At 46.0% G+C, this 18,611-nt stretch overlaps 1 protein-coding gene across 26 annotated transcripts in view; it reads right to left on the bottom strand.

Annotated features, from left to right (window-relative positions):
• SEC31A (SEC31 homolog A, COPII component) overlaps positions 1-18,611 on the bottom strand; it is a 350,984-nt gene that overhangs the window by 263,977 nt on the left and 68,396 nt on the right. For all 26 annotated transcript variants that reach the window (XM_085641210.1, XM_085641201.1, XM_085641203.1 and 23 more), the window contains exons 3-4: positions 10,633-10,756; positions 4,188-4,386 (exon numbers count right to left, since the gene is read on the bottom strand). In XM_085641210.1, the coding sequence (XP_085497336.1) occupies positions 4,188-4,386; positions 10,633-10,756 (323 nt within the window). The remainder of the gene's footprint in view (positions 1-4,187; positions 4,387-10,632; positions 10,757-18,611) is intronic.

The raw sequence follows: 18,611 nt of genomic DNA, 5'->3' as shown, positions 1-18,611 counted from the left end.
TCATGAAATGTTGATTATAACTAGTCATGTGTGGGATACTAGGCATAGTTAAGCATGAATTTCATTTCAGAAAATAATTTACAAAACGTGTCAACATTGCATCTTTTTGCAGAAAATTTAGCAAATTTCCAAGAACACTTCTGCCTTTTGGAAAAGCTTTCTTTGACTGAAAACTAATTGCTGTCAGGTGTTTTGCTTTTTATTGACATTTTAGGAGCTGTAGCTTCTTTTGGCCACCATTTTGAATAGTAGGGGTCTATTTGTGTTAAGGTTGGGGCGTTTCACTCTTCACTTGCTTCACATGACACATTTCTGGCTATTTTAGCAGATGCCATACCAGTCAAAAAAATCCTAAAGGTTCAATATGATGTATTCATGGTCCGGTTTCTAGATTCCCCAACCATAGACAAGTTTAAAATGTGTCAGTAAATGCCATGTAGGAGCTGGGAAAACAAGGACAGAGCTCTCTTCAGAGCTAAGGTGGTACAACATGCAAGGCAGACACGTGATAAAGACAACTAAAAGGCTCACCTACACTGATAGGGCCTCCACTGGAATAGGGATGTTCAGGTTTGACACCCCTCAGGTTCACCAAAAATCACTGCTGTTCCCATTTGCTGCTTAGAATGAGGAGACCCACATCACATAAATCAAGCTGAGTGCATCAGACACTTCTCGTCGGCAGACACCTCTGACAGAATCCCATGAAGTAGAGGATGTGGCATTACACCCAGAGCTGCTGTCTTTGGAACTGGGGAGCCAGGTTTGAGTCCCAGCTTAGGCTCAACATCCTGGGAAAATCACTTCTCGCCCAGTGTCTAAAAAAATAATATGACCTTGAGTTATGTAACTGGCACTCATGTAAAGCATTCAAATGCCCTTAACTCACGTTTGCACTATACAAAACTACAAATAGTAGAAACAAGCAAATGCAAAAGATTACAGAAGATATGACTCCCTAGCACCATGCCAAGACACAGGAAAAAAATCTAAGACTCGAAATGTAAACGGGCAGTAAAGAACGGGAGAAATAACCTTTAAATATATCTGCTAAATGAAATGGTTCAAGAACTCCTCATTACTTTCAACAAAGTATCACTGGACTCGCTTTTGTAATGCACCAAAATCAGCATCACAAAATTTATTAGTAACTCCAATAACTTCTAAATGAGAAAAGTGCTGAGAGTGAAACTATCAGAGTACAAAAGGACAAATACTTAGGCAACAAGCCTTACGATCTGAATATGGCCAACCACGTCTCAATCAGTGCTGCTCAATGTATACAGAACGTGATTGATACAGAATGACTTGGCAGTGTTAGACTTACTGAGTGCTTTCACCACACACATTGAGAGGAATGTCATACTCGAACAAGTGCAATTCAACTGCCTGTCATTTCCAATATATGTAAACCAGCAACAAGAACTGTACTATAGGGTAACAACCAACCGTTTAGGAACCTTCAACAAAGCAATTAAACAACACAATACTAATCTGCCTGACTATTAAAATATATTTTCACAAGGGCACAACAGAAAGTCCCAGTTGCCTCAAAAACCCTGATTCGCTGTCACTTCAGTGATGCAATGGTCTCTGCTCTGGCAACAGGACTGAAATCTGGGAACCAACAAAAAGGACAAGGCAAGAACAGAATACATGTCCTCAAACTAAGCTGATGAAAACACCTAAATAAATCAGTCTAAGAGCGACAGAATTTCGCAGTTATGCTAAAGCTTTAGTAGTGCTTGGAATCTGTCAGAGAATATGACTATTACAATCACGTAGGAACTCAGGTACTAAGTCACTCAGGAGACAAATGTTTTTTGATGGCATAGTTATACTGCTGATAGACGAGTTAAGCTAAACAAAGTGATAGACAACAGCATATTTAGAATGCTTTGAAAGATCTAGCAATAGAGAATCTGACAAATCACTGAATTATGGACTAATACAAGCCATTCATCTTCAGAACTAATTTAAACAGCCAAAACACATTTAAACACCACTACAAAACCATGTTCAGCAAAACTAGAAATGCCATAACATACCAAATGAATACTTGCTAGAAGTAAAAAATAACAAGGCACTCTGGGCCTTATGTATGTGAAAATGACACATACATAATCACAAGGATTTTCTTAGAAATGTTGCCGCAAAGCTAAACTTACTCTTCCAAGTGTTCTGGATTAAACCGAGTTTAAGAGAAAAAAATTCTGAGCCTTGAGCAAACATTCACACTTGAAGACTGAAATAAAACAGTAATAGACACTTTCCCCAAAATGCTGTCTTCAATCTGCATTTGAGCTTTATAGTTAACAAGAAATTATTTGATTACTCTTGTGATGTCTAGGAACAGTTCACTAACTTTGGCCGGATCTTGCTCTATACACTATTCAAGGTGAGCACTACTTAGAACTTGGATACTTTGTTGTGAAATAGGAAACCAGAGAGGTGGTAACAAAAGTATTCAACAGGGAGAATGCAGTCATCCTAAGCACAAGAGTAAAGTGTGGGTATGTGCAAAGAGATACTATTCACGTTTCACCTGCTTCGTGTGTGTACTTTACAACACATGGGGTGCAGAGGGGTAGTATCCCCTTCTCCTCAGAATGAGCGCATGCTTACAGAAGCCCCTCTGTGCTGGAGCATATAAAATAAATGAATACTCGAGAAATGTGCTTTACATCTGCAATCTACTCAGCCATTGAAGCTCAGACTGTTATCCCAGTGTTTCCGTTTTAACAATCCCTGAGGCCATTCATGCCAGTTCTCCAGTCTTGTTTTTCTCACCAGCTCCCTGTGCACTTTCTTACTCTGACTTTTGTTGGTTTAGTGCTTGACTGCCAGTTAATTTCCTGCATTCATCTTTGATTTCAGGTTCCTCCCTAACCTGCGGCTTCTTCTGATCAAGACTTGTTCAGACAAGAACAGTTTCCTCTTCAGTACACACTCAGCAATTACTTTCTACCTGGGGACGACTAAAAGGAGAACTCTGTTTCTATACGATGGCTGTTCCACACCTGCCCAACCATGACAGAAATCTAGCTAACACTATAATAATTATGTACAGGATATGCAAAAAGCACACAGATTACTTATCTTGTTTCACTTTTTGAACTAGATCCTCAACATACTGCTTCTCTTACAGACACCACAGATTGGGAACAGTTCCCAAAAACAAACAGAAAGCTAACTTGACAGAGAACATAAGTCCTCAGTGGGGTGTGATAACATAGTTTCACCCAAATATTCACTTATTAGTGTACAATTGCATATAGCCTGTACCTAGCAGAACCTTATTCATCTTTATGTGTAGTTTGCAGTTGGAAGAGTAAAAAAAAAAAACATTCTCTTTTATGTTATGTCCCACAAAACACCATGGAGTGTCCAATATGCAAACCATTCCCTGAAGTCCAGAGTTGGTCTTGATGCAAATTGTCAATGTCCTGTGAACTACTGGGTGGTGACACAGCTGAAGTCACCATCCGTACCAAAACCATCCGTACCATAACACATCTAAGTGAGAACCAATCTCCCTCTCTTTAGCTAATACTCCTTGATGTATCTCAGGGTCGTTTCTGTCATTTGATTGTTTCGGAAGGTCAGTTTTCATGAGTTTGCAGACCATTAGATAATCTAGATGCACTTTCAAAGCTAGCTAGAGAACGCAGCAGCCTGCCATGGCTGGAACACAGCAGCCAGTGTACATTTAAGAAGAGGTCATTGAGATTAATTACACATGTATACTTGTGTTAACCTGTTTTTCACGCCCATCAATTAATAAGGACCGTTCTGGAACCGGTTTCTGATTTCTGAAAATCGATCAAAACTGTTTGTTTTTTTATAAAAAAAAAGGAATGCTCTGCAGAGAATATCAGTGCAAGCGGTACCTAAAGCAGCACAAAAGACATTATGCCTTGTGATGAGCAGGTGGGTTAGGAGACCACGATCGGGTGCAATATATTTCTAAGCATGCCTCAGAAGGAAAACAGAATCGGCATTCATTGTTTAAAACTGTTGACAGTGTAGTGCAAATCTGCAAGTAAATACGGTAATGAAATTATGACTGCCCACTTTAAGATGCAATTAGACAGCTATGATAAAACATGCATGAAAGATAAAAGGAGAAAAAAAACTAAGAAAAGATACAGTCATCTGTCAGTAACAAAAATTAAAACTATTCTCACCTGGAAGATGTTCCCATCCAGAGCACGAACTGGTCCGGTGTGCTTATCCTGCTGAGCAATGACGACTTCGGTTTCACCGGCTAAAATTTTAGCAGGGTCGTACAGGATCAGGTTACCATTTTCACCCCCAGCAATGAGAACTCCCGAAGCACTTCCATCTGGACCCATGTGATGCGGACCCCAAATCAGCTTATGATACCTTTGGAAACAGCAAACAAATTAAACCTAGCTATCGGTATATTGGGGGATTCACAAACATTCTCAGAGATAATAAAACTTTCTACTTCTTTGTGGGATACTACTACAAAATCGGCATTTGATTTAAACCTAGGTAGCTGGTGCCCTCAAAAAAGCTTCAAGAGTTCATCAAGCAATATGAGGAAGAGGTTAGCAAACGTGAAACTGTGAGGACATAACATCTGCATCACTCAATCCTGATGCTATCAGGAACAAACTGGAGTTTCTCTCAACATACTTTCAAAAGTCAGCAGTGGTATGATTTTGCAAAAGTGCCATTCATGATCAAATCTTTCAGAATAATCAGCGTACCATCTTTGGAAAATCAAAAAAGAGGAGATTAACTATACATAGATTTCCCCTCCCCCGAAAAATCGCAGTTAACACCAAACCCGTAAAAGATGTGCTTGGCGGAAGACCCGTAGCTCACAAAGGAAAGATGGTCAACATTCAAATTCATGCTCTCACAGGCTACCGCACCACTAGTGTTTGGAGGAGGTTTTTTGACTGCAAACACTTGTGCTTTGTGGTTCGCAGTTTCCCAGAAGATACTTTATAGGATAGAAAAACACATTTGAAGACCCTGCATTTCTGGTGCTGCCTGGACCTTGGCTACCACTCACCTTAACTCCTGGAGATTAGTTCTGTAAGTTGATGTACTGTACCTGTTTGCAGCACTTGTTCTTCCTTCCATAGGAATACATAGCAGAACCGAAAAATTGCATTGTGTCCACTTTTTGAACTGAAAAGAATTTATACTTGAAAACGTATTTACCGGAACGATTTTTCTCTGAAGCCTATATATAAAGATACTTGCTGTTTTTATAAATTGGTGTGATCTCCTGCTTGAGTCGTGTTGTCATTTATTGATCATTGTGTGTATTTGCAAATGTCTTGCACTCCTCTGGGTTAAACCTAAGGCTGCTCGACCACATTACCGTCTAATAGAGCACTTTGTGATTGCATAGCAAGCCCCTGACCACTCATAAAGGAACTCCTGGACTCTATACAGGGTATATCAACTTATTGATATATCACATAGAGAGCCAGCTTCCTACAGTCTGGCTGCCAAGATATGGATAATTTGTAATCTTCTAGTGAGTTGCTTGGAGAACCCAGCGTAGAATGTTGCTACAATTTAACCTGCTGGTGACTACAGCGAGAGTGACAGTTTTTCTAGTGATGCTTGGGAGCCATCTGAACATCTTCCTCAGCATCTTCATGGTGTGGAAGCAGGATGCAGTTACAACGCTGACTTGTAAGGTCATGTCCAGTTTGCTGTTGATGATTATTACAGGATTTCTGGTGTGGGTCAGAGTTCGACCCGCCGCCAGTTGTAGTCACATGTCGAGGTGTTCTTTCCAAAGTTTGCTATTTCTGTCTTGTTGGTGTTGAGCTTAAGACTGTTACCTTACATAGAGTTAGTGACTTTGAACACAGAGTGAACAGTGTATACAGCTCACTGGGGATATATGACCCGATATGTGAAGCGACCTGATAAAGAAAGTTAGGAAGTAGATAGTATGGTTCCATTATAAAATTGCGCATACTAAAGACAAAAAGATGAAACAAAACGTGACTGATTTGTATCACCTAGAGAAAGTTCTCACAATGAAAGCCTATGTTATGTCATTTTGTTTTATTTGAAGTGAAAAGATAGGAAACAAATGACGTGAAAACAATTGGATACTTTGAATATAGCCTCTTATGCAGTACTGTGTTTCTCAAGAACTGCTCTACAGACCCAAGCATTTTCATTTATGAAGACAACAGAAGGAAGTAGGCTTTACACATGCCTTGGCACAACACTGGATGCAAATACGTGAAATGAACTGGCATAGCAGAACAGCTAATCTTTTCCCTTGCAAAACCACACCCATGTATTGTCCGCATATGAGCGACGCGGCTCATTCTATAATTAAGAATAACACCTTTTTGCATAGCAATTAAGTTTGTGATTTATAAGTATAGTAAAAACAGCTGTTATTGCTACCTAAGATTATACTTCATCTACCTCAAAAGCATGGAAGGTCAAGCTGTCCTTGAGGGAATTTCAATTTTTGACCATCTGATCATACTAAGTGCGCAGTGAGCGCTTTACTTTCTTCAGTACCTTTAGCCTGGTTTTGTCGACGGTATGTAGGCTAAATAGTCATATTAATGGACAGTGAGTGTTCTCAGGGCGCAATGATAAAATGAAGTGTAGTACTCTGTAATTTTACATAACATGTTGTATGCCATTGATATGTAAAAAAAAAAAAAGGCAAATTAAAACTAGTACAAAAGGTCTCAGGAAACTATGAACAAATAAAACTCATGTAAAGATTTTGCACGTGTACTACAAGTTCTATCTAAAATTATTGCAAAGTGAGGTTCACTAGCTAACCAGAGATCAAAACTAAGGAGTCGTGGTCTTGACATGTGCATCTTCTTCAAACTATAAATGTTATAGGACAGTAGAGTGGCAGGGACAAACAGCAAGTGCCTGCTGTAGAAGAGGTATACTGACTTGGTGGAGGCCAATAGGTATGCTCACAACAGCAGGGGGTCTGCTCTTTCTACCATGTCCCACCGGTGAGTTTTCCTCATTTCAGTATGTCTTAAGATAAACCTATTTCTCCGATTTCCCTAAAAAGTCATAAAATGAAACTGAATTATAAATGCTACCAAAATGTGAGAGCACAGATCACTCCAAACTGTTGCCTTTCAACTATTAACTAAAAAGATGATTAGTGTGCATCAGTTCTCGGTAGGGGACTAACATTAAGTAAAAGTCAAGACTATCTCTTGGGAGACAATTTCTGAATAGGGTATCAGGCTAACAACTGAATTTGTTTTTAGTAGGTTAGATATTGTGTATGTAGCAGAGAATGTATGTCCTCTGTGAAGCTGGAGGATTATGCAAGACACATTATATGCTGTGTGGAGTAAGCCCACCTTACAAGCATTCTTTAGGTCCATTCCATGGTTACAACAAAGGAGAGTCTCGGCTAAGACCCTCTTACATCGTCTTGATAGCAAGCGGACTCCTCACACCAGTGTATGGGCAGACATTACCAGGAGCACAATTTGATCTAATTGGGTGACTTCCGGGTCACTTTGCCGACTTGTGGAAGACTAGAAGCTGGACTACCCTGCATGGAGAGTAGCTGCCCTAATCACTGAAAAACTGCAGCAGGCCCAGATGACCGAAGAGCTGCTTGGTGGACATCATGATTAACAGAGTCAGACTAGGAGGCATGAGAACCCTGCATTACAGCTTGCCTGGATGCAAGACAAGCACAACAAACAAGCATTATCTGGTCATACAGCTATGATACGTTTCTGCATCCAACTGGTGACCCTCTACCAAAATACCCTCAATCCCCACCATCACCTTTAAGGTGGCAATATCTGCCAAGACAGACCTGGACGTCATGCAACTTCATATCCCGGGTAGATCAGACTTAATTATCTCTCTTGCCCTTATGATCCACAGATACTGCTGGTTAGAGTCATTGTTGGTTCCAAATCCTAAAGTCCAGTTTCCAGCTTGAGTCCTGTGTATGCCCCCAGTCCCACAGTTGAACAGCCACCAGAAATTGACTGCAAATGTACGTTTTTAAGATAGGTACTGTAACCAGAGACAGTTGATAAAGAGAGAGGGACATGTCACAGCAAAATAAATCAAGCACCTAAAAGCCATAAACTGTATATAGACAAATTTCCATGATAAAGATTGTCTATAAGCTATTAGAGACATACACACGCCTACCTTTATATCAGGCATAAGTCTCACACATTGTCACTTACAAGGCAACTGAAGTGCCACCTAGCAAGACTTCATCATTGGTAAAACTGCAAGTCCAGTATCTGAATTTGCCAATGTAAAGGATGTCAAAATCCTATCAATAATTAAGAAAAAACCGGCATAAAGCGAGCAGCTTAAAACTGGCCAAAGCAATAATGTTTTTTTACACTCAATTTCAGCTAGCCACAGTATTCTTACAACTGCCACGGCAATAAGAAACCAAAGTTCCTATTTGACCCCCCTACCAAGAGGACTGGAAATTTGGATTGTGAATTATGGATTTCAGAATGAACAGAACAGGAATACACAATGAATACATCAAAGCTTTTTTATATTTGTGGCAAGAAGGTAGACATTTTATATTAAGTACCTCTTTCGCATGATTGAACAGTCATTCAATGAAGCAATGGCAACTTAATAGCATTCCTGTGGCCCGCAACTGCAATTATACTAGCCTACTATACAAGAAGAAAGCTTGGTTTACCCACAAGAATATATTAGTTGCCAACGCAAATGGGATGTTACCCAAAAGCCAAACCATATGTAAGAGCTAGCGAACAAACAATGCATCTCATAATAGAGAAAGATAAAGTACGAGAATGACTGGAGCCAAACTGGACCTCAGATACAAGTCACCAATTCAACTATACCTTGACACAAGATCTAAGGCTTTAGTCTCTTCACATGGAAGACCAGACTCCTCACCTGCGCAACCCCACACAAGGCAAGACAGTGGTAGGTACCAAGGTGGCAACACAAACAGGAACAATCCAAGCAGTTTTATTTTTCAATGCCACCATTCAGCTACAAAGAGGCAGAGGCTTGACTTTAGGACACTAAAGTTCAGATCAGATTGCTTATTAACAGCTAAAGGACTCAAGACATCCAGGCCCAGAACGAAAAATGAGGACTTGGAAATGAGAGACTCAACAACAGAAGTAACTTCAATGGTGCACTGGCTACATGGAAAACATACTCCTACAAGTTGCTATGGCAGTGCACAATTTAAGAGCAAATAAAAGCAATATTTGAGGCTACCAAGGCTCTAGCTAGACAGTAGACTTTAAAATGTTACTTTGAATAGTTGATTGAGGACCCATAACAAGCTCAGTGATGGGGAAGATGTTAAAATACTGGTCTTCAGAAGACAAAGTCAGCATTATCAAGGTGGGAGCTCAGCTATGAAAATAGTGCCAGAAAAACTTTAAACTGATGCTATCTCCGTGGTCTGTTGAGATATTCTCCCTTCAGCCTATCTCAAGAGACTGAAAGGAAGAGGGAATCCTCTACAGGAAATAATTGGTCCCACATTAATGCTATGTAAAATCCATGGCTCATGGGTACCAGGAGCCCACAACACAATCAAGGATGCAACAACCGAGGAAGTGATGCACCTGAACTTACTTTTTAACTAGAACTCTTAGCAATACAAACTGCAGGTACTGCAAATGAGTAAGTCCACTACATGTTTTTGAAAAGAGTGTTTAACTAAAGTAAAGTATTATCAATCAATATTGCCTACCTAGGTTTAAAAAGGCAACAACTCACCCCAACAGATCACTTCATCTCATAGTTTAACATTCTTTAAAAAAAGGTCAGTGCAGGATGAAAACATTTTCCAACACGTAACAGAAAAGCATATGTGCCACTGTGATAGTTCATGTCTGTGCGGTATGCACACACTAAGGATTGAAACAAATGTCACTCACAAGTTTTGTTTTTAAATGACTACTGCCTTAAAGGTGGAATGGAATTTCCCTAGAAAATAAATCGAACAATCACAGAAGCCTGAGCTTAAGCAGTAAGCCAAACTGCAATCCTCTGAATAATGGAAAACTGTTTTATGCAGCAGATAGCTGAAAGGCATGAGGAGCATGTTAGATTGTCAAGTACAAATATGGTGATGCACGCCAGAGAATACCATGGCACTTCACAGCCTCTAGAAAGAAAGTGATATGAGAAAGCCTGTGAATTGTCATTTACTATGCATAAATAAGTATTAGCACCTTCACGAACATCTGCACACTTGCAAATGGGCTCTCTGTGGCAAGTCATTTAAGTCGGTTTTGAAAACGGCCATGTTGACATGTTACCACAAAAATGCAAAACAGTGTTTTAGGTTAATGTTTTCAGGAAGTAGAGTGACTTATTTTTATTTTGCATGATCATGGTGTTTTATGTGGTTACATCAAGTTTTAGCTTTCCTTTGTTTCTTAGTCGACAAATACCTCTTTACTAACTGTGTGACATTTGCTTTTCAGCATTTAAAATTAGGTTTACATAGCGACTTTCAGGACACTTTTTTTGTTTCTGTAAATTCATCTTCATGGTTTACTAAAGTTTAGCTCTGAGCCACAAGAGTTGTCATGTCAACATTTTTTTTAACAAATAGACTACACTAAAAACAAAGACCCATACCTGTGAGAGGAGGGGAATGTGGCACAAGACTTCATGTCTAAGGAGTGATCAGCTAAATCCAATTCAAATATCTCCAGAGAAGCTGTTGTACTGAACGTTGCATCCAACTGCTGGGCAGAAGTACCTGTTACAAAGAGTAAAAAGTCAAGAGCCAAAAACTTCCCATACAAATTACAACATATGCACTGTGCTTTCCAAGTTTAGAATCAGTGCTTTGTTGGCATGACCTATTCGAGAAACCATTGCAGTATCAAATGAAGGAGGCAGTAGCGTCAAAGGTTAAGCATAGTGGATTCTATAGACATCCCTTTTCACAAGGACACCTCTCTTCCGCCAGACTCTTTATTTTCATCAAGACTTTTGGAAAAGACATTTTCAAAGAGTTCATGGAATTTTGGTAAATGTGATCAAATGCATTAGATTATAGAACTGCACAATGGCGACAAATCACCGTACTCTGCGTAAATACCCATGGAATAATTAACTCGACTAGAGGCCACATGCCTCTGCGTTCTGTTCAATGCACCAACCCTGCTATTGTGGCCTAGTATTTGTCACTGGCCAAGTGATATATCCTTCTTTCCCTGTCCAAACGCCAATAACATCTCTCACTTCTCATTCGTGCTCCTGTAATGCATGGGCGCATGGCCTGCCATCCACTTCCCTGACTCAGCAATGCTTCCTGCTCTAGCTTTGCAGTTGTGTGGACTGCTCCTCCTGGTAAAGGACCAACGCGGCTTTGCACATGGTTGGTGCCTCCGGTCGTGGTACAAGCAAGCTAATATATTTTATGATATGGAATGTGCCTAGAGTAATTACCAGTTATTCAAATTAATCTGGGGATTCGTTCATCACTTATGTTCTCTAACTCATTTCATAGGTCCTTTACTCATACTCGTTCCATCAGCCTCTTTGAAGAGTCCCATACCAGAAAGTGGGAGCTGTGTGCTCAAAATATATAGGGAAGTGACTTTAACTACTAAGATGTATCATTCCAAAAAGCTTTATTCAACAGTTCAGGTCATAAAAGCAGATCACAATAAAACAGAGTGATTTGCAGCCATAAAAATACAATAGCTACTGATTGGCAAGCCAGCATTGCGGAAGTGTGCTGAGCGAGCTCCGTCCAGCCCGCCATACATCCTTCAATTATCCTGACTCCCTGATGCTCGTGTTACCACTACGACGACTCTGCAGCCTCGGGATATCCGCAGTGTCGCCCTGTGTAGTTTTGGGGCGCCTACGGGGGTTTGTGGAGGAGTAATCGAGCCTTGGCCGGTGCGGACCTTGAGGGGGCGCAGCCTAGCTGCCAGCGGTGGAGCTGGGATGTCGCGCTCATGATTGCCGGAGGTGGCCGGAGTGAGGGAGGCAGCCCCGGTGCCGTCTACCGGCGCGAGAGCGGAGAGAAGTGCTCCGGATTTGTCTGAAGGGCAGAGATAGCTGGCGGTGGATCGACCATCACTCCGCGACGCAGCCTGAGGCAGAGTCCGACTGGGAGGCTCAGCGGCTGGCTCGTGCCGCGAAGGTGAGGAGTGGTGCTGGGGAGCGGTACCTGCGGTCCGTGAGCAGGTCTCCTGGCCATTGGGGCGCGCCCACTCCATGTTGCTCCGGCGGCGATTGCTTCGGCAGCGGTTATGGCTGGCAGCGCGAGCGGCCTGTGGATTTGATGCGGCCTGTTTGAACCCCTGGATGTTCCCCTCCCCTTTGTCTGTACTGCGGCGGGAGATCAGCGGCACTATCGGGCCACGTGAGGGGGGGGCCGAGCGGGCAGTAGTGAGCCAGAACGATTGTTGAGGGACCTCTGGACCCGCCTGAGGCCTCAGTGGATGCGAGCCTTCTCCCTCCCCTTAACTCCTCCCGGGCCATAGGGGGTACTCATATCGGCGGCCAGTCGGACCTCGTGGGTGCCTCTTGAGTCCCCGAGTCTGGTGGTTTAAATTGCACGCCGAGGGGGGTGTGCAGCGTGGGGGAGCATGCCCCGCGGAGGTTGCGGATTTGGGGGACTACAGGCGAGTGACGGCCCCTCATACTGACCAAGGGGGCCATCACTTCGGCGGTCGGTCGGACTGCGCGAGCGCTGCTGGGGGCCTCTGACGGGGTCTGGCATAGTGTGGCCCCTGGGGCGGCTCGTTGGCCCTAGTCCTGGGGCAGCTCCTCACAGGCTCCTGTTCGGCGGCCAGGTTGGACCGCGGGAGCTCTGTGTTGGGTGATATCCGCTATCGCACCCTCCCCGGTTCTTTCCAGGCCTGCATGGGGAGTCCAGAGGACAGTCATGACGAGGGACAAAGGTGGCAGTGGCCCGGCCAAGCAAGGCCCCATAGATAAATTCACTGGTCTTGGAGCGGCTGCTGGGGCTTCCGGGGGTCCGTCGGGGGCTATGCCGGATAACGCAGCACTCATGGCTGCTATCACCCAATCCAGGGACATGTTGGATGCCAAAATTGGGGCAGTTGGGTCAGACGTCATGCTGTTTCGGCAAGATTTGCGCAATGCGGCGTCACACATCACCGAAGCGGAGACCCATATTTCTGGTGTGGAGGACGATGTTATTTCACTGAAGCAGAAGGTGGCTGCTGTGGAGTCTGCTCAAAAGGGACTTGCGCTGCGAGTGGAGGATGCGGAGGGATGGGACCGACACAATAATCTTCGATTTGTTGGGTTTCCAGAGGGTTGCGAGGAGGGCAACATGGAACGCTTTCTTACGCAGTGGCTGGAGAGCTGGCTTCCTCCGGAGGCCCTGTCCCGGTGCTTTGTTGTGGAGCTCTTGAACTATCTTGCTCGTGACGCAATATTGAAGCAGGCTCGGGCCCAGGAACCCCTGCTCTATGACAATGTACGCATTCTTATTTTCTCTGACTACACGCGGCAGGTGCAGCAACAATCGTTCATGGCAGCGAAGGCCCGCCTGAGGGACCTCAAGCTTCCCTATGCCCTCCTGTTTCCAGCCCGCCTGCGGGTGGAGTATCGCTCCCGCACTCACTTCTTCGACACCCCGTGAGAGGTCATCAAATGGACAGATGAAATGGTGCGGGTGAGGGCACACACACCGCCTGGAAGAGTCGGACTCCTCATCGAGTGGGATGTCCCGGAGAGGCCCCTGGGGGCAGCAACAGAAGGGTAACAGACGGTCACGATCCCGGCGGCGCTCCTTGTCCTGTGGCGCTTCCTCCCGGGGGGGGCCCCACTTCTGGGGGACAGACTTTGGAACACTAATCTATGGGTCCACGAAGTACTTCAGAGTCCTAGACTGCTGAATGTTCATCAGAGGAGCCCTGATGTGGGCTGGTTTCTCTGTCAGGCTCGTGCTGGCAGAGGACATGCCCAGATGACATGAGCTGTAAGTTGGGTATCCATTGGTTGGGACGGGCCCGCCGCGACCGATGCTTCAGTGTTTTTGAGATATGGGGTGGGGAGTTTGTTGGGTGGGGGTTGTTTATGTTCACAGGTCGCACTTCCGCTGAGGGTCCGCTGTTCTCCACACATACATCGACACATCCTAATGCCCGTTATAGTACTGGATACACTCCCAAATGGCTAGTACGCCCAGTGGGGGACAGGTGACCCCAGGTGCTCGCCGCATGCTTAGTTGGAATGTGCACTGTGCTCTGGACAAAATCAAACGTGGGGCCATACTCCATCAGGCCAAACGAGCTGGGGCAGATATCCTTATGTTACAGGAAACGCACCTCATGGGTACGAAGGCCCTCTGTTTACAGCGCTATGGGTTTCAACAGGTATTTCACTCCGGCTTTACGAGGGGTTCACGGGGGGTAGCGATCCTGGTGCACCGCAGGGTCCCATACACTCATGTACAACAGCGGACCGACACACAGGGGTACTATTTGTTTATCCGGGGCAAGATTGGGGAAGACCCCCTGGTGTTGGGTAGTATCTATGCTCCCCCCCACTTACAATGGAATCTGGTAGAGAGACTCTTCACCCTATGGGCTGGTATGCCGGATGTGCTATCCGTGGTGGGTGGGGACTGAAACAATGTTATGGATCTGACCAGGGATAGATGTAGGGTTGGGGGTAGCTCCAAGAGTAACAGTCCCACGAAACTGCATTCCTTAGTGACGGGACTTGACAGGGTTGATGTAAGGCGGCGCTTTTACGGATAGCCGGGAATTCACCTACCTCTCGGCGGTCCATGAGTCATTTTCCAGAATTGACTACCTCTTTGTTCCCCGGGCTGTTGTTGATAGGGTGATGTCGGCGGAGATTCTGCCCCGAGGCCTCTCGGATCATTCCCCAGTGTCTCTTGAGCTCCATATAGGTAGGTGGAAGCAACCGTTCTGGTGGCGCCTCTCTGTATGGCATTTACAGAACGATGATTATGGGGCACATATAAGCGAAGCCATTGATCACTACCTGACGTCTAATGTGGGGTCAGTCTCTAGCGCCGAGATCTTGTTGGAGGCATTGAAACCCACACTGAGGGGTGTAGATATCTCCTGGTGCGCGGCAGCGGGTAGGAAGCGCAGAGAGGAACTGACTTGAGCAGAGGCGGACATGGAAGCACTCGAACGTCGGAGTCGGGAGGCGGGGGGGGCAGTTTAGGAGGCAACTACTGCTGACTCAACAGAATTATGCTGCCGTTCTGATGGACGAAGCCCGCCAAGCCTGGCTGGCAACGCGTAGCAGGGTCTACCAATGGGGGTACAAGTCCAGCAAGATGCTGCACCGACTTTGTCAAGGCACCTTCCATTCCCAGGCCCTCCCGGGTATTCTGGGCCAGGCGGGAGAGCCGATTACGGATCCCCCGACCATAACGGAGAGCTTTGCCGCATACTACTCGGGTCTTTATGCTCCCACGGAATGCTTGTCGGCTGCCATCATAGATCAAATCATAGCTGATTTACCACCCAAAACTGTCTCGGATGAGGTGAGGGATCAGTTGGAGCTGCCTCTGACGGATGAGGAGGTGGGCAGGGCCCTGGGGAGCTCAACCCCGGGAAGGCGCCGGGACCCAATGGGTTCCCAAGTTAATTTTTCCGACGCTACTCTGTGCAGTAGGCTCCTCATTATCGGGCGGTAGTGGAAGAGGCTCGGGAGGGGGCTCCCCCCCAGACTGGAGGCATGCGGAGGTGGTGGTGTTCCATAAGCCCGGCCGGCCCCCAGAGCACCATGCCTCGTATCGCCCCATTTCCCTCTTAAATGTGGAGGCGAAAACCTTGGCCAAAGCACTGGCCAATCGCCTTATACCCCACATCTCTGCCCTTGTACACCCTGATCAGGCTGGGTTCATGCCCCAGAGGGCGACCAGACACAACATTAGGCGAGCACACGTGGCGGTGGCGGCTATTCGACCGTTGGGGGGAACCAGCAGCGCTCCTCTTGGCTGATACAGATAGGGCGTTTGACTCCCTGAGCTGGTTATACTTATTTGCATTGCTGCAAAGACTCAACCTTGGCCCGCGCTTCCTCTCCTATCTAACGCTCCTATATACGGATCGGACGGCGTCGGTGCTGGTAGCTGGTGCGACGTCATCCACCTTTTCTATCGGGCGGGGCACGCGGCAGGGTTGTCCCCTGTCTCCATATTTGTTCGCCCTAGCCATGGAGCATTTGGCTGCGTGGGTGTGCTTTGATGCGCAGGTCCGGGGTTTTGAGTGGGCTCTGGGTCTGTCCGACAGGATCGCATTATATGCGGATGATGTTCTCTTCTTCATTACAGCGGTTGACAGTACGGGGCTGCGGCTCCTGCGCATCATGCAGGTCTTTGGGTAGACATCGGGACTCTATATGAACCCCGGCAAATCCACATTATGGGCTCTGGGGGGGGGGAAAAAAAAATCGGACGAGGATGGGCACGTGGATTTCTTAGGTCCAGTTGGCAGTGGGGGGACTGAAATATCTGGGCGTGTTTCTTTCGGACGTGCCTGCAGTCTCCTAGAAGCGTAACTTGGCCCCACTGTGGGAGCGGATTCGTGCAGACCTCAAGTCCTGGTCCCGTATGCCCCAGACATTATATGGTAGATCGGCGATATTCAAGATGGTGGCGCTTCCTCTATCAGTTACAGAATCACCCATACCCGATCCCGCCCGATGGTTCCGGCTGGTTCCGGCTGGTGAATGCTGCGCTTGGGCAGTTTTTGTGGGAGGGGGGAAAAGTGCGTGTAGCTCTGCGAACATGCTTCCTGTCCACATACTGTGGGGGGCTCGTGTCCTCGGACATTCTCTCGTACTACCAGGCCTCGCACTTGCTGGTCCTTAATGAGTGGTGGTACGGCGATAGGGGAGACCCGGCATATGCGCTCGAGCGGCAGGTTATGGGGCACCACTCGCTACATGCAATTCTTTATTCGGCGCCTTTGCTTGGAGCGCTGTCGTTGTGGTGTTCCTGATTTGGAGGCAGGCATTGCGATGAATGGGATGGTGGAATACCCTAACTCGGGAAACTCCCCTCTGTAATAATGGGCGCCTACCCCAGTTGGCGACCCTGCAGGGTTTCCAGGGATGGGATGATATTGGTATTTCAGTCCTGGGGATGTGATGAGGGGGCCAAACGCTCAAATCTTTCCAAGACCTCCAGAGGGAATTCCTTATGCCACAGTCCCAGCTTTACCGTTCTCTTCAATTTCGTCATGCCCTGTCCCCTAGCTTAGAGGGTCTGGAGTCTCTCCCCGAATTTAGTCCGCTGGAGGCGAAAGTCTTTATGGGGGATCTAAAGGATGGGAAAATTTCCTGGATTTATCAATCCCTGGTTACTCATTGCTCCCCCACACTTCAGAAGCTTCAGGGGGACTGGGAAGGGGATGTGGGCGCGTTGGAGGAGGAGGACTGGATCGAGGCCTTGGCTGCTCCGTGGGGGGCAGCCATAGCGATGCTACTCCGCCTCGTCCAGTTCAAGTATCTACACAGGGTCTAATTTACTCGGGGCGCTTGTGGCGGGCGGGGCTGATCGCTTCCCTGGAGTGTCTTCGCTGCGGTGGAGAAGAGGGCACATTCATTCATACAGTCTGGCATTGCCCTTCCCTGGACCGCTTTTGGAGGGGGTATTTGCCGGTCTCTCGGAGGTCCTGAGGTGGGAGCTCCCCCATACACCGCAGCTGGCCCTACTTCATGTTATGGAGGGGATAGGGGGTAATGTCTAAAAACGACACCTCATACCATTGGGTTTCACACTGGCGAAAATGGACATCGCCAAGGCGTGGAAGGCACCGCGGGCCCCATCAGTGGCCGTATGGAAGAATGGATTAGACTTTTGTATGGGGCTGGAACAACCTATTTTTGTCACCAGGGGGTGCCCACGCAAGCACTACAAAATTTGGAAACAGTGGGCGGACTATCGGGCCTGTGGTTGGACCCGCCAGGGGAGTGAACCTATTTTCAACTATGGTGAACTGAGACAGATTCTCAAACCCCCAGAGTTCCGCCCCGCATAACACCGAGCTCACTGTTTTCATGTTATCGATTTGTAGGACCGGGGTGACTGGCTTGGTCAGGGAGGCATTAAACTCAGTGTATAACATTCCTGATAACTGCCGATGTTTCTGAGTGGCAGTATCAATCTGGCACCCCCCATCTCATATCTTTTTGCAGAATAAACCCCAGGTAAGTAAGGTATATCATAAGCAGCGCCCTCTCTCTCTAATCATGTTATTGTTTTTTAGACTACCTTTACATATGGTCTCAAAAATGAAATTTTCTCTTTAACAAAACATGTTAGCAGTCCAGGCAATGAAATCTAACATGAACCCTTAGTTGTATGCAATATGCCAAAGAGCTACCTTTCAGAAAGCAATGAAAAAAGCGTGTTATATGGGGGAGCAAGCTAAAATGTGAAGTGGTTGTCATTCCTTCCTTTAGTGCGGCCTACCATTTTAGGGCTGAAGACACTGACCGTGTACTGAGCCAGGGTACCTGAAGACCTGTACACTGGAGAAGATGTGAGTGTTTTGCTCCCCTGGAGTCGTTCTTCATCTAGCAGATGAGGGCGGTATAGAGACCAAATAGCACCATATAAGAAAACAAAC

This window comes from Triturus cristatus, chromosome 2_2 (genome assembly GCF_964204655.1).
Source record: "Triturus cristatus chromosome 2_2, aTriCri1.1, whole genome shotgun sequence".
Lineage (NCBI taxonomy): Eukaryota > Metazoa > Chordata > Amphibia > Caudata > Salamandridae > Triturus > Triturus cristatus.
The sequence above is the reverse complement of the archived record's forward strand: the minus strand, read 5'-3'. Positions and strand labels throughout refer to the sequence as shown.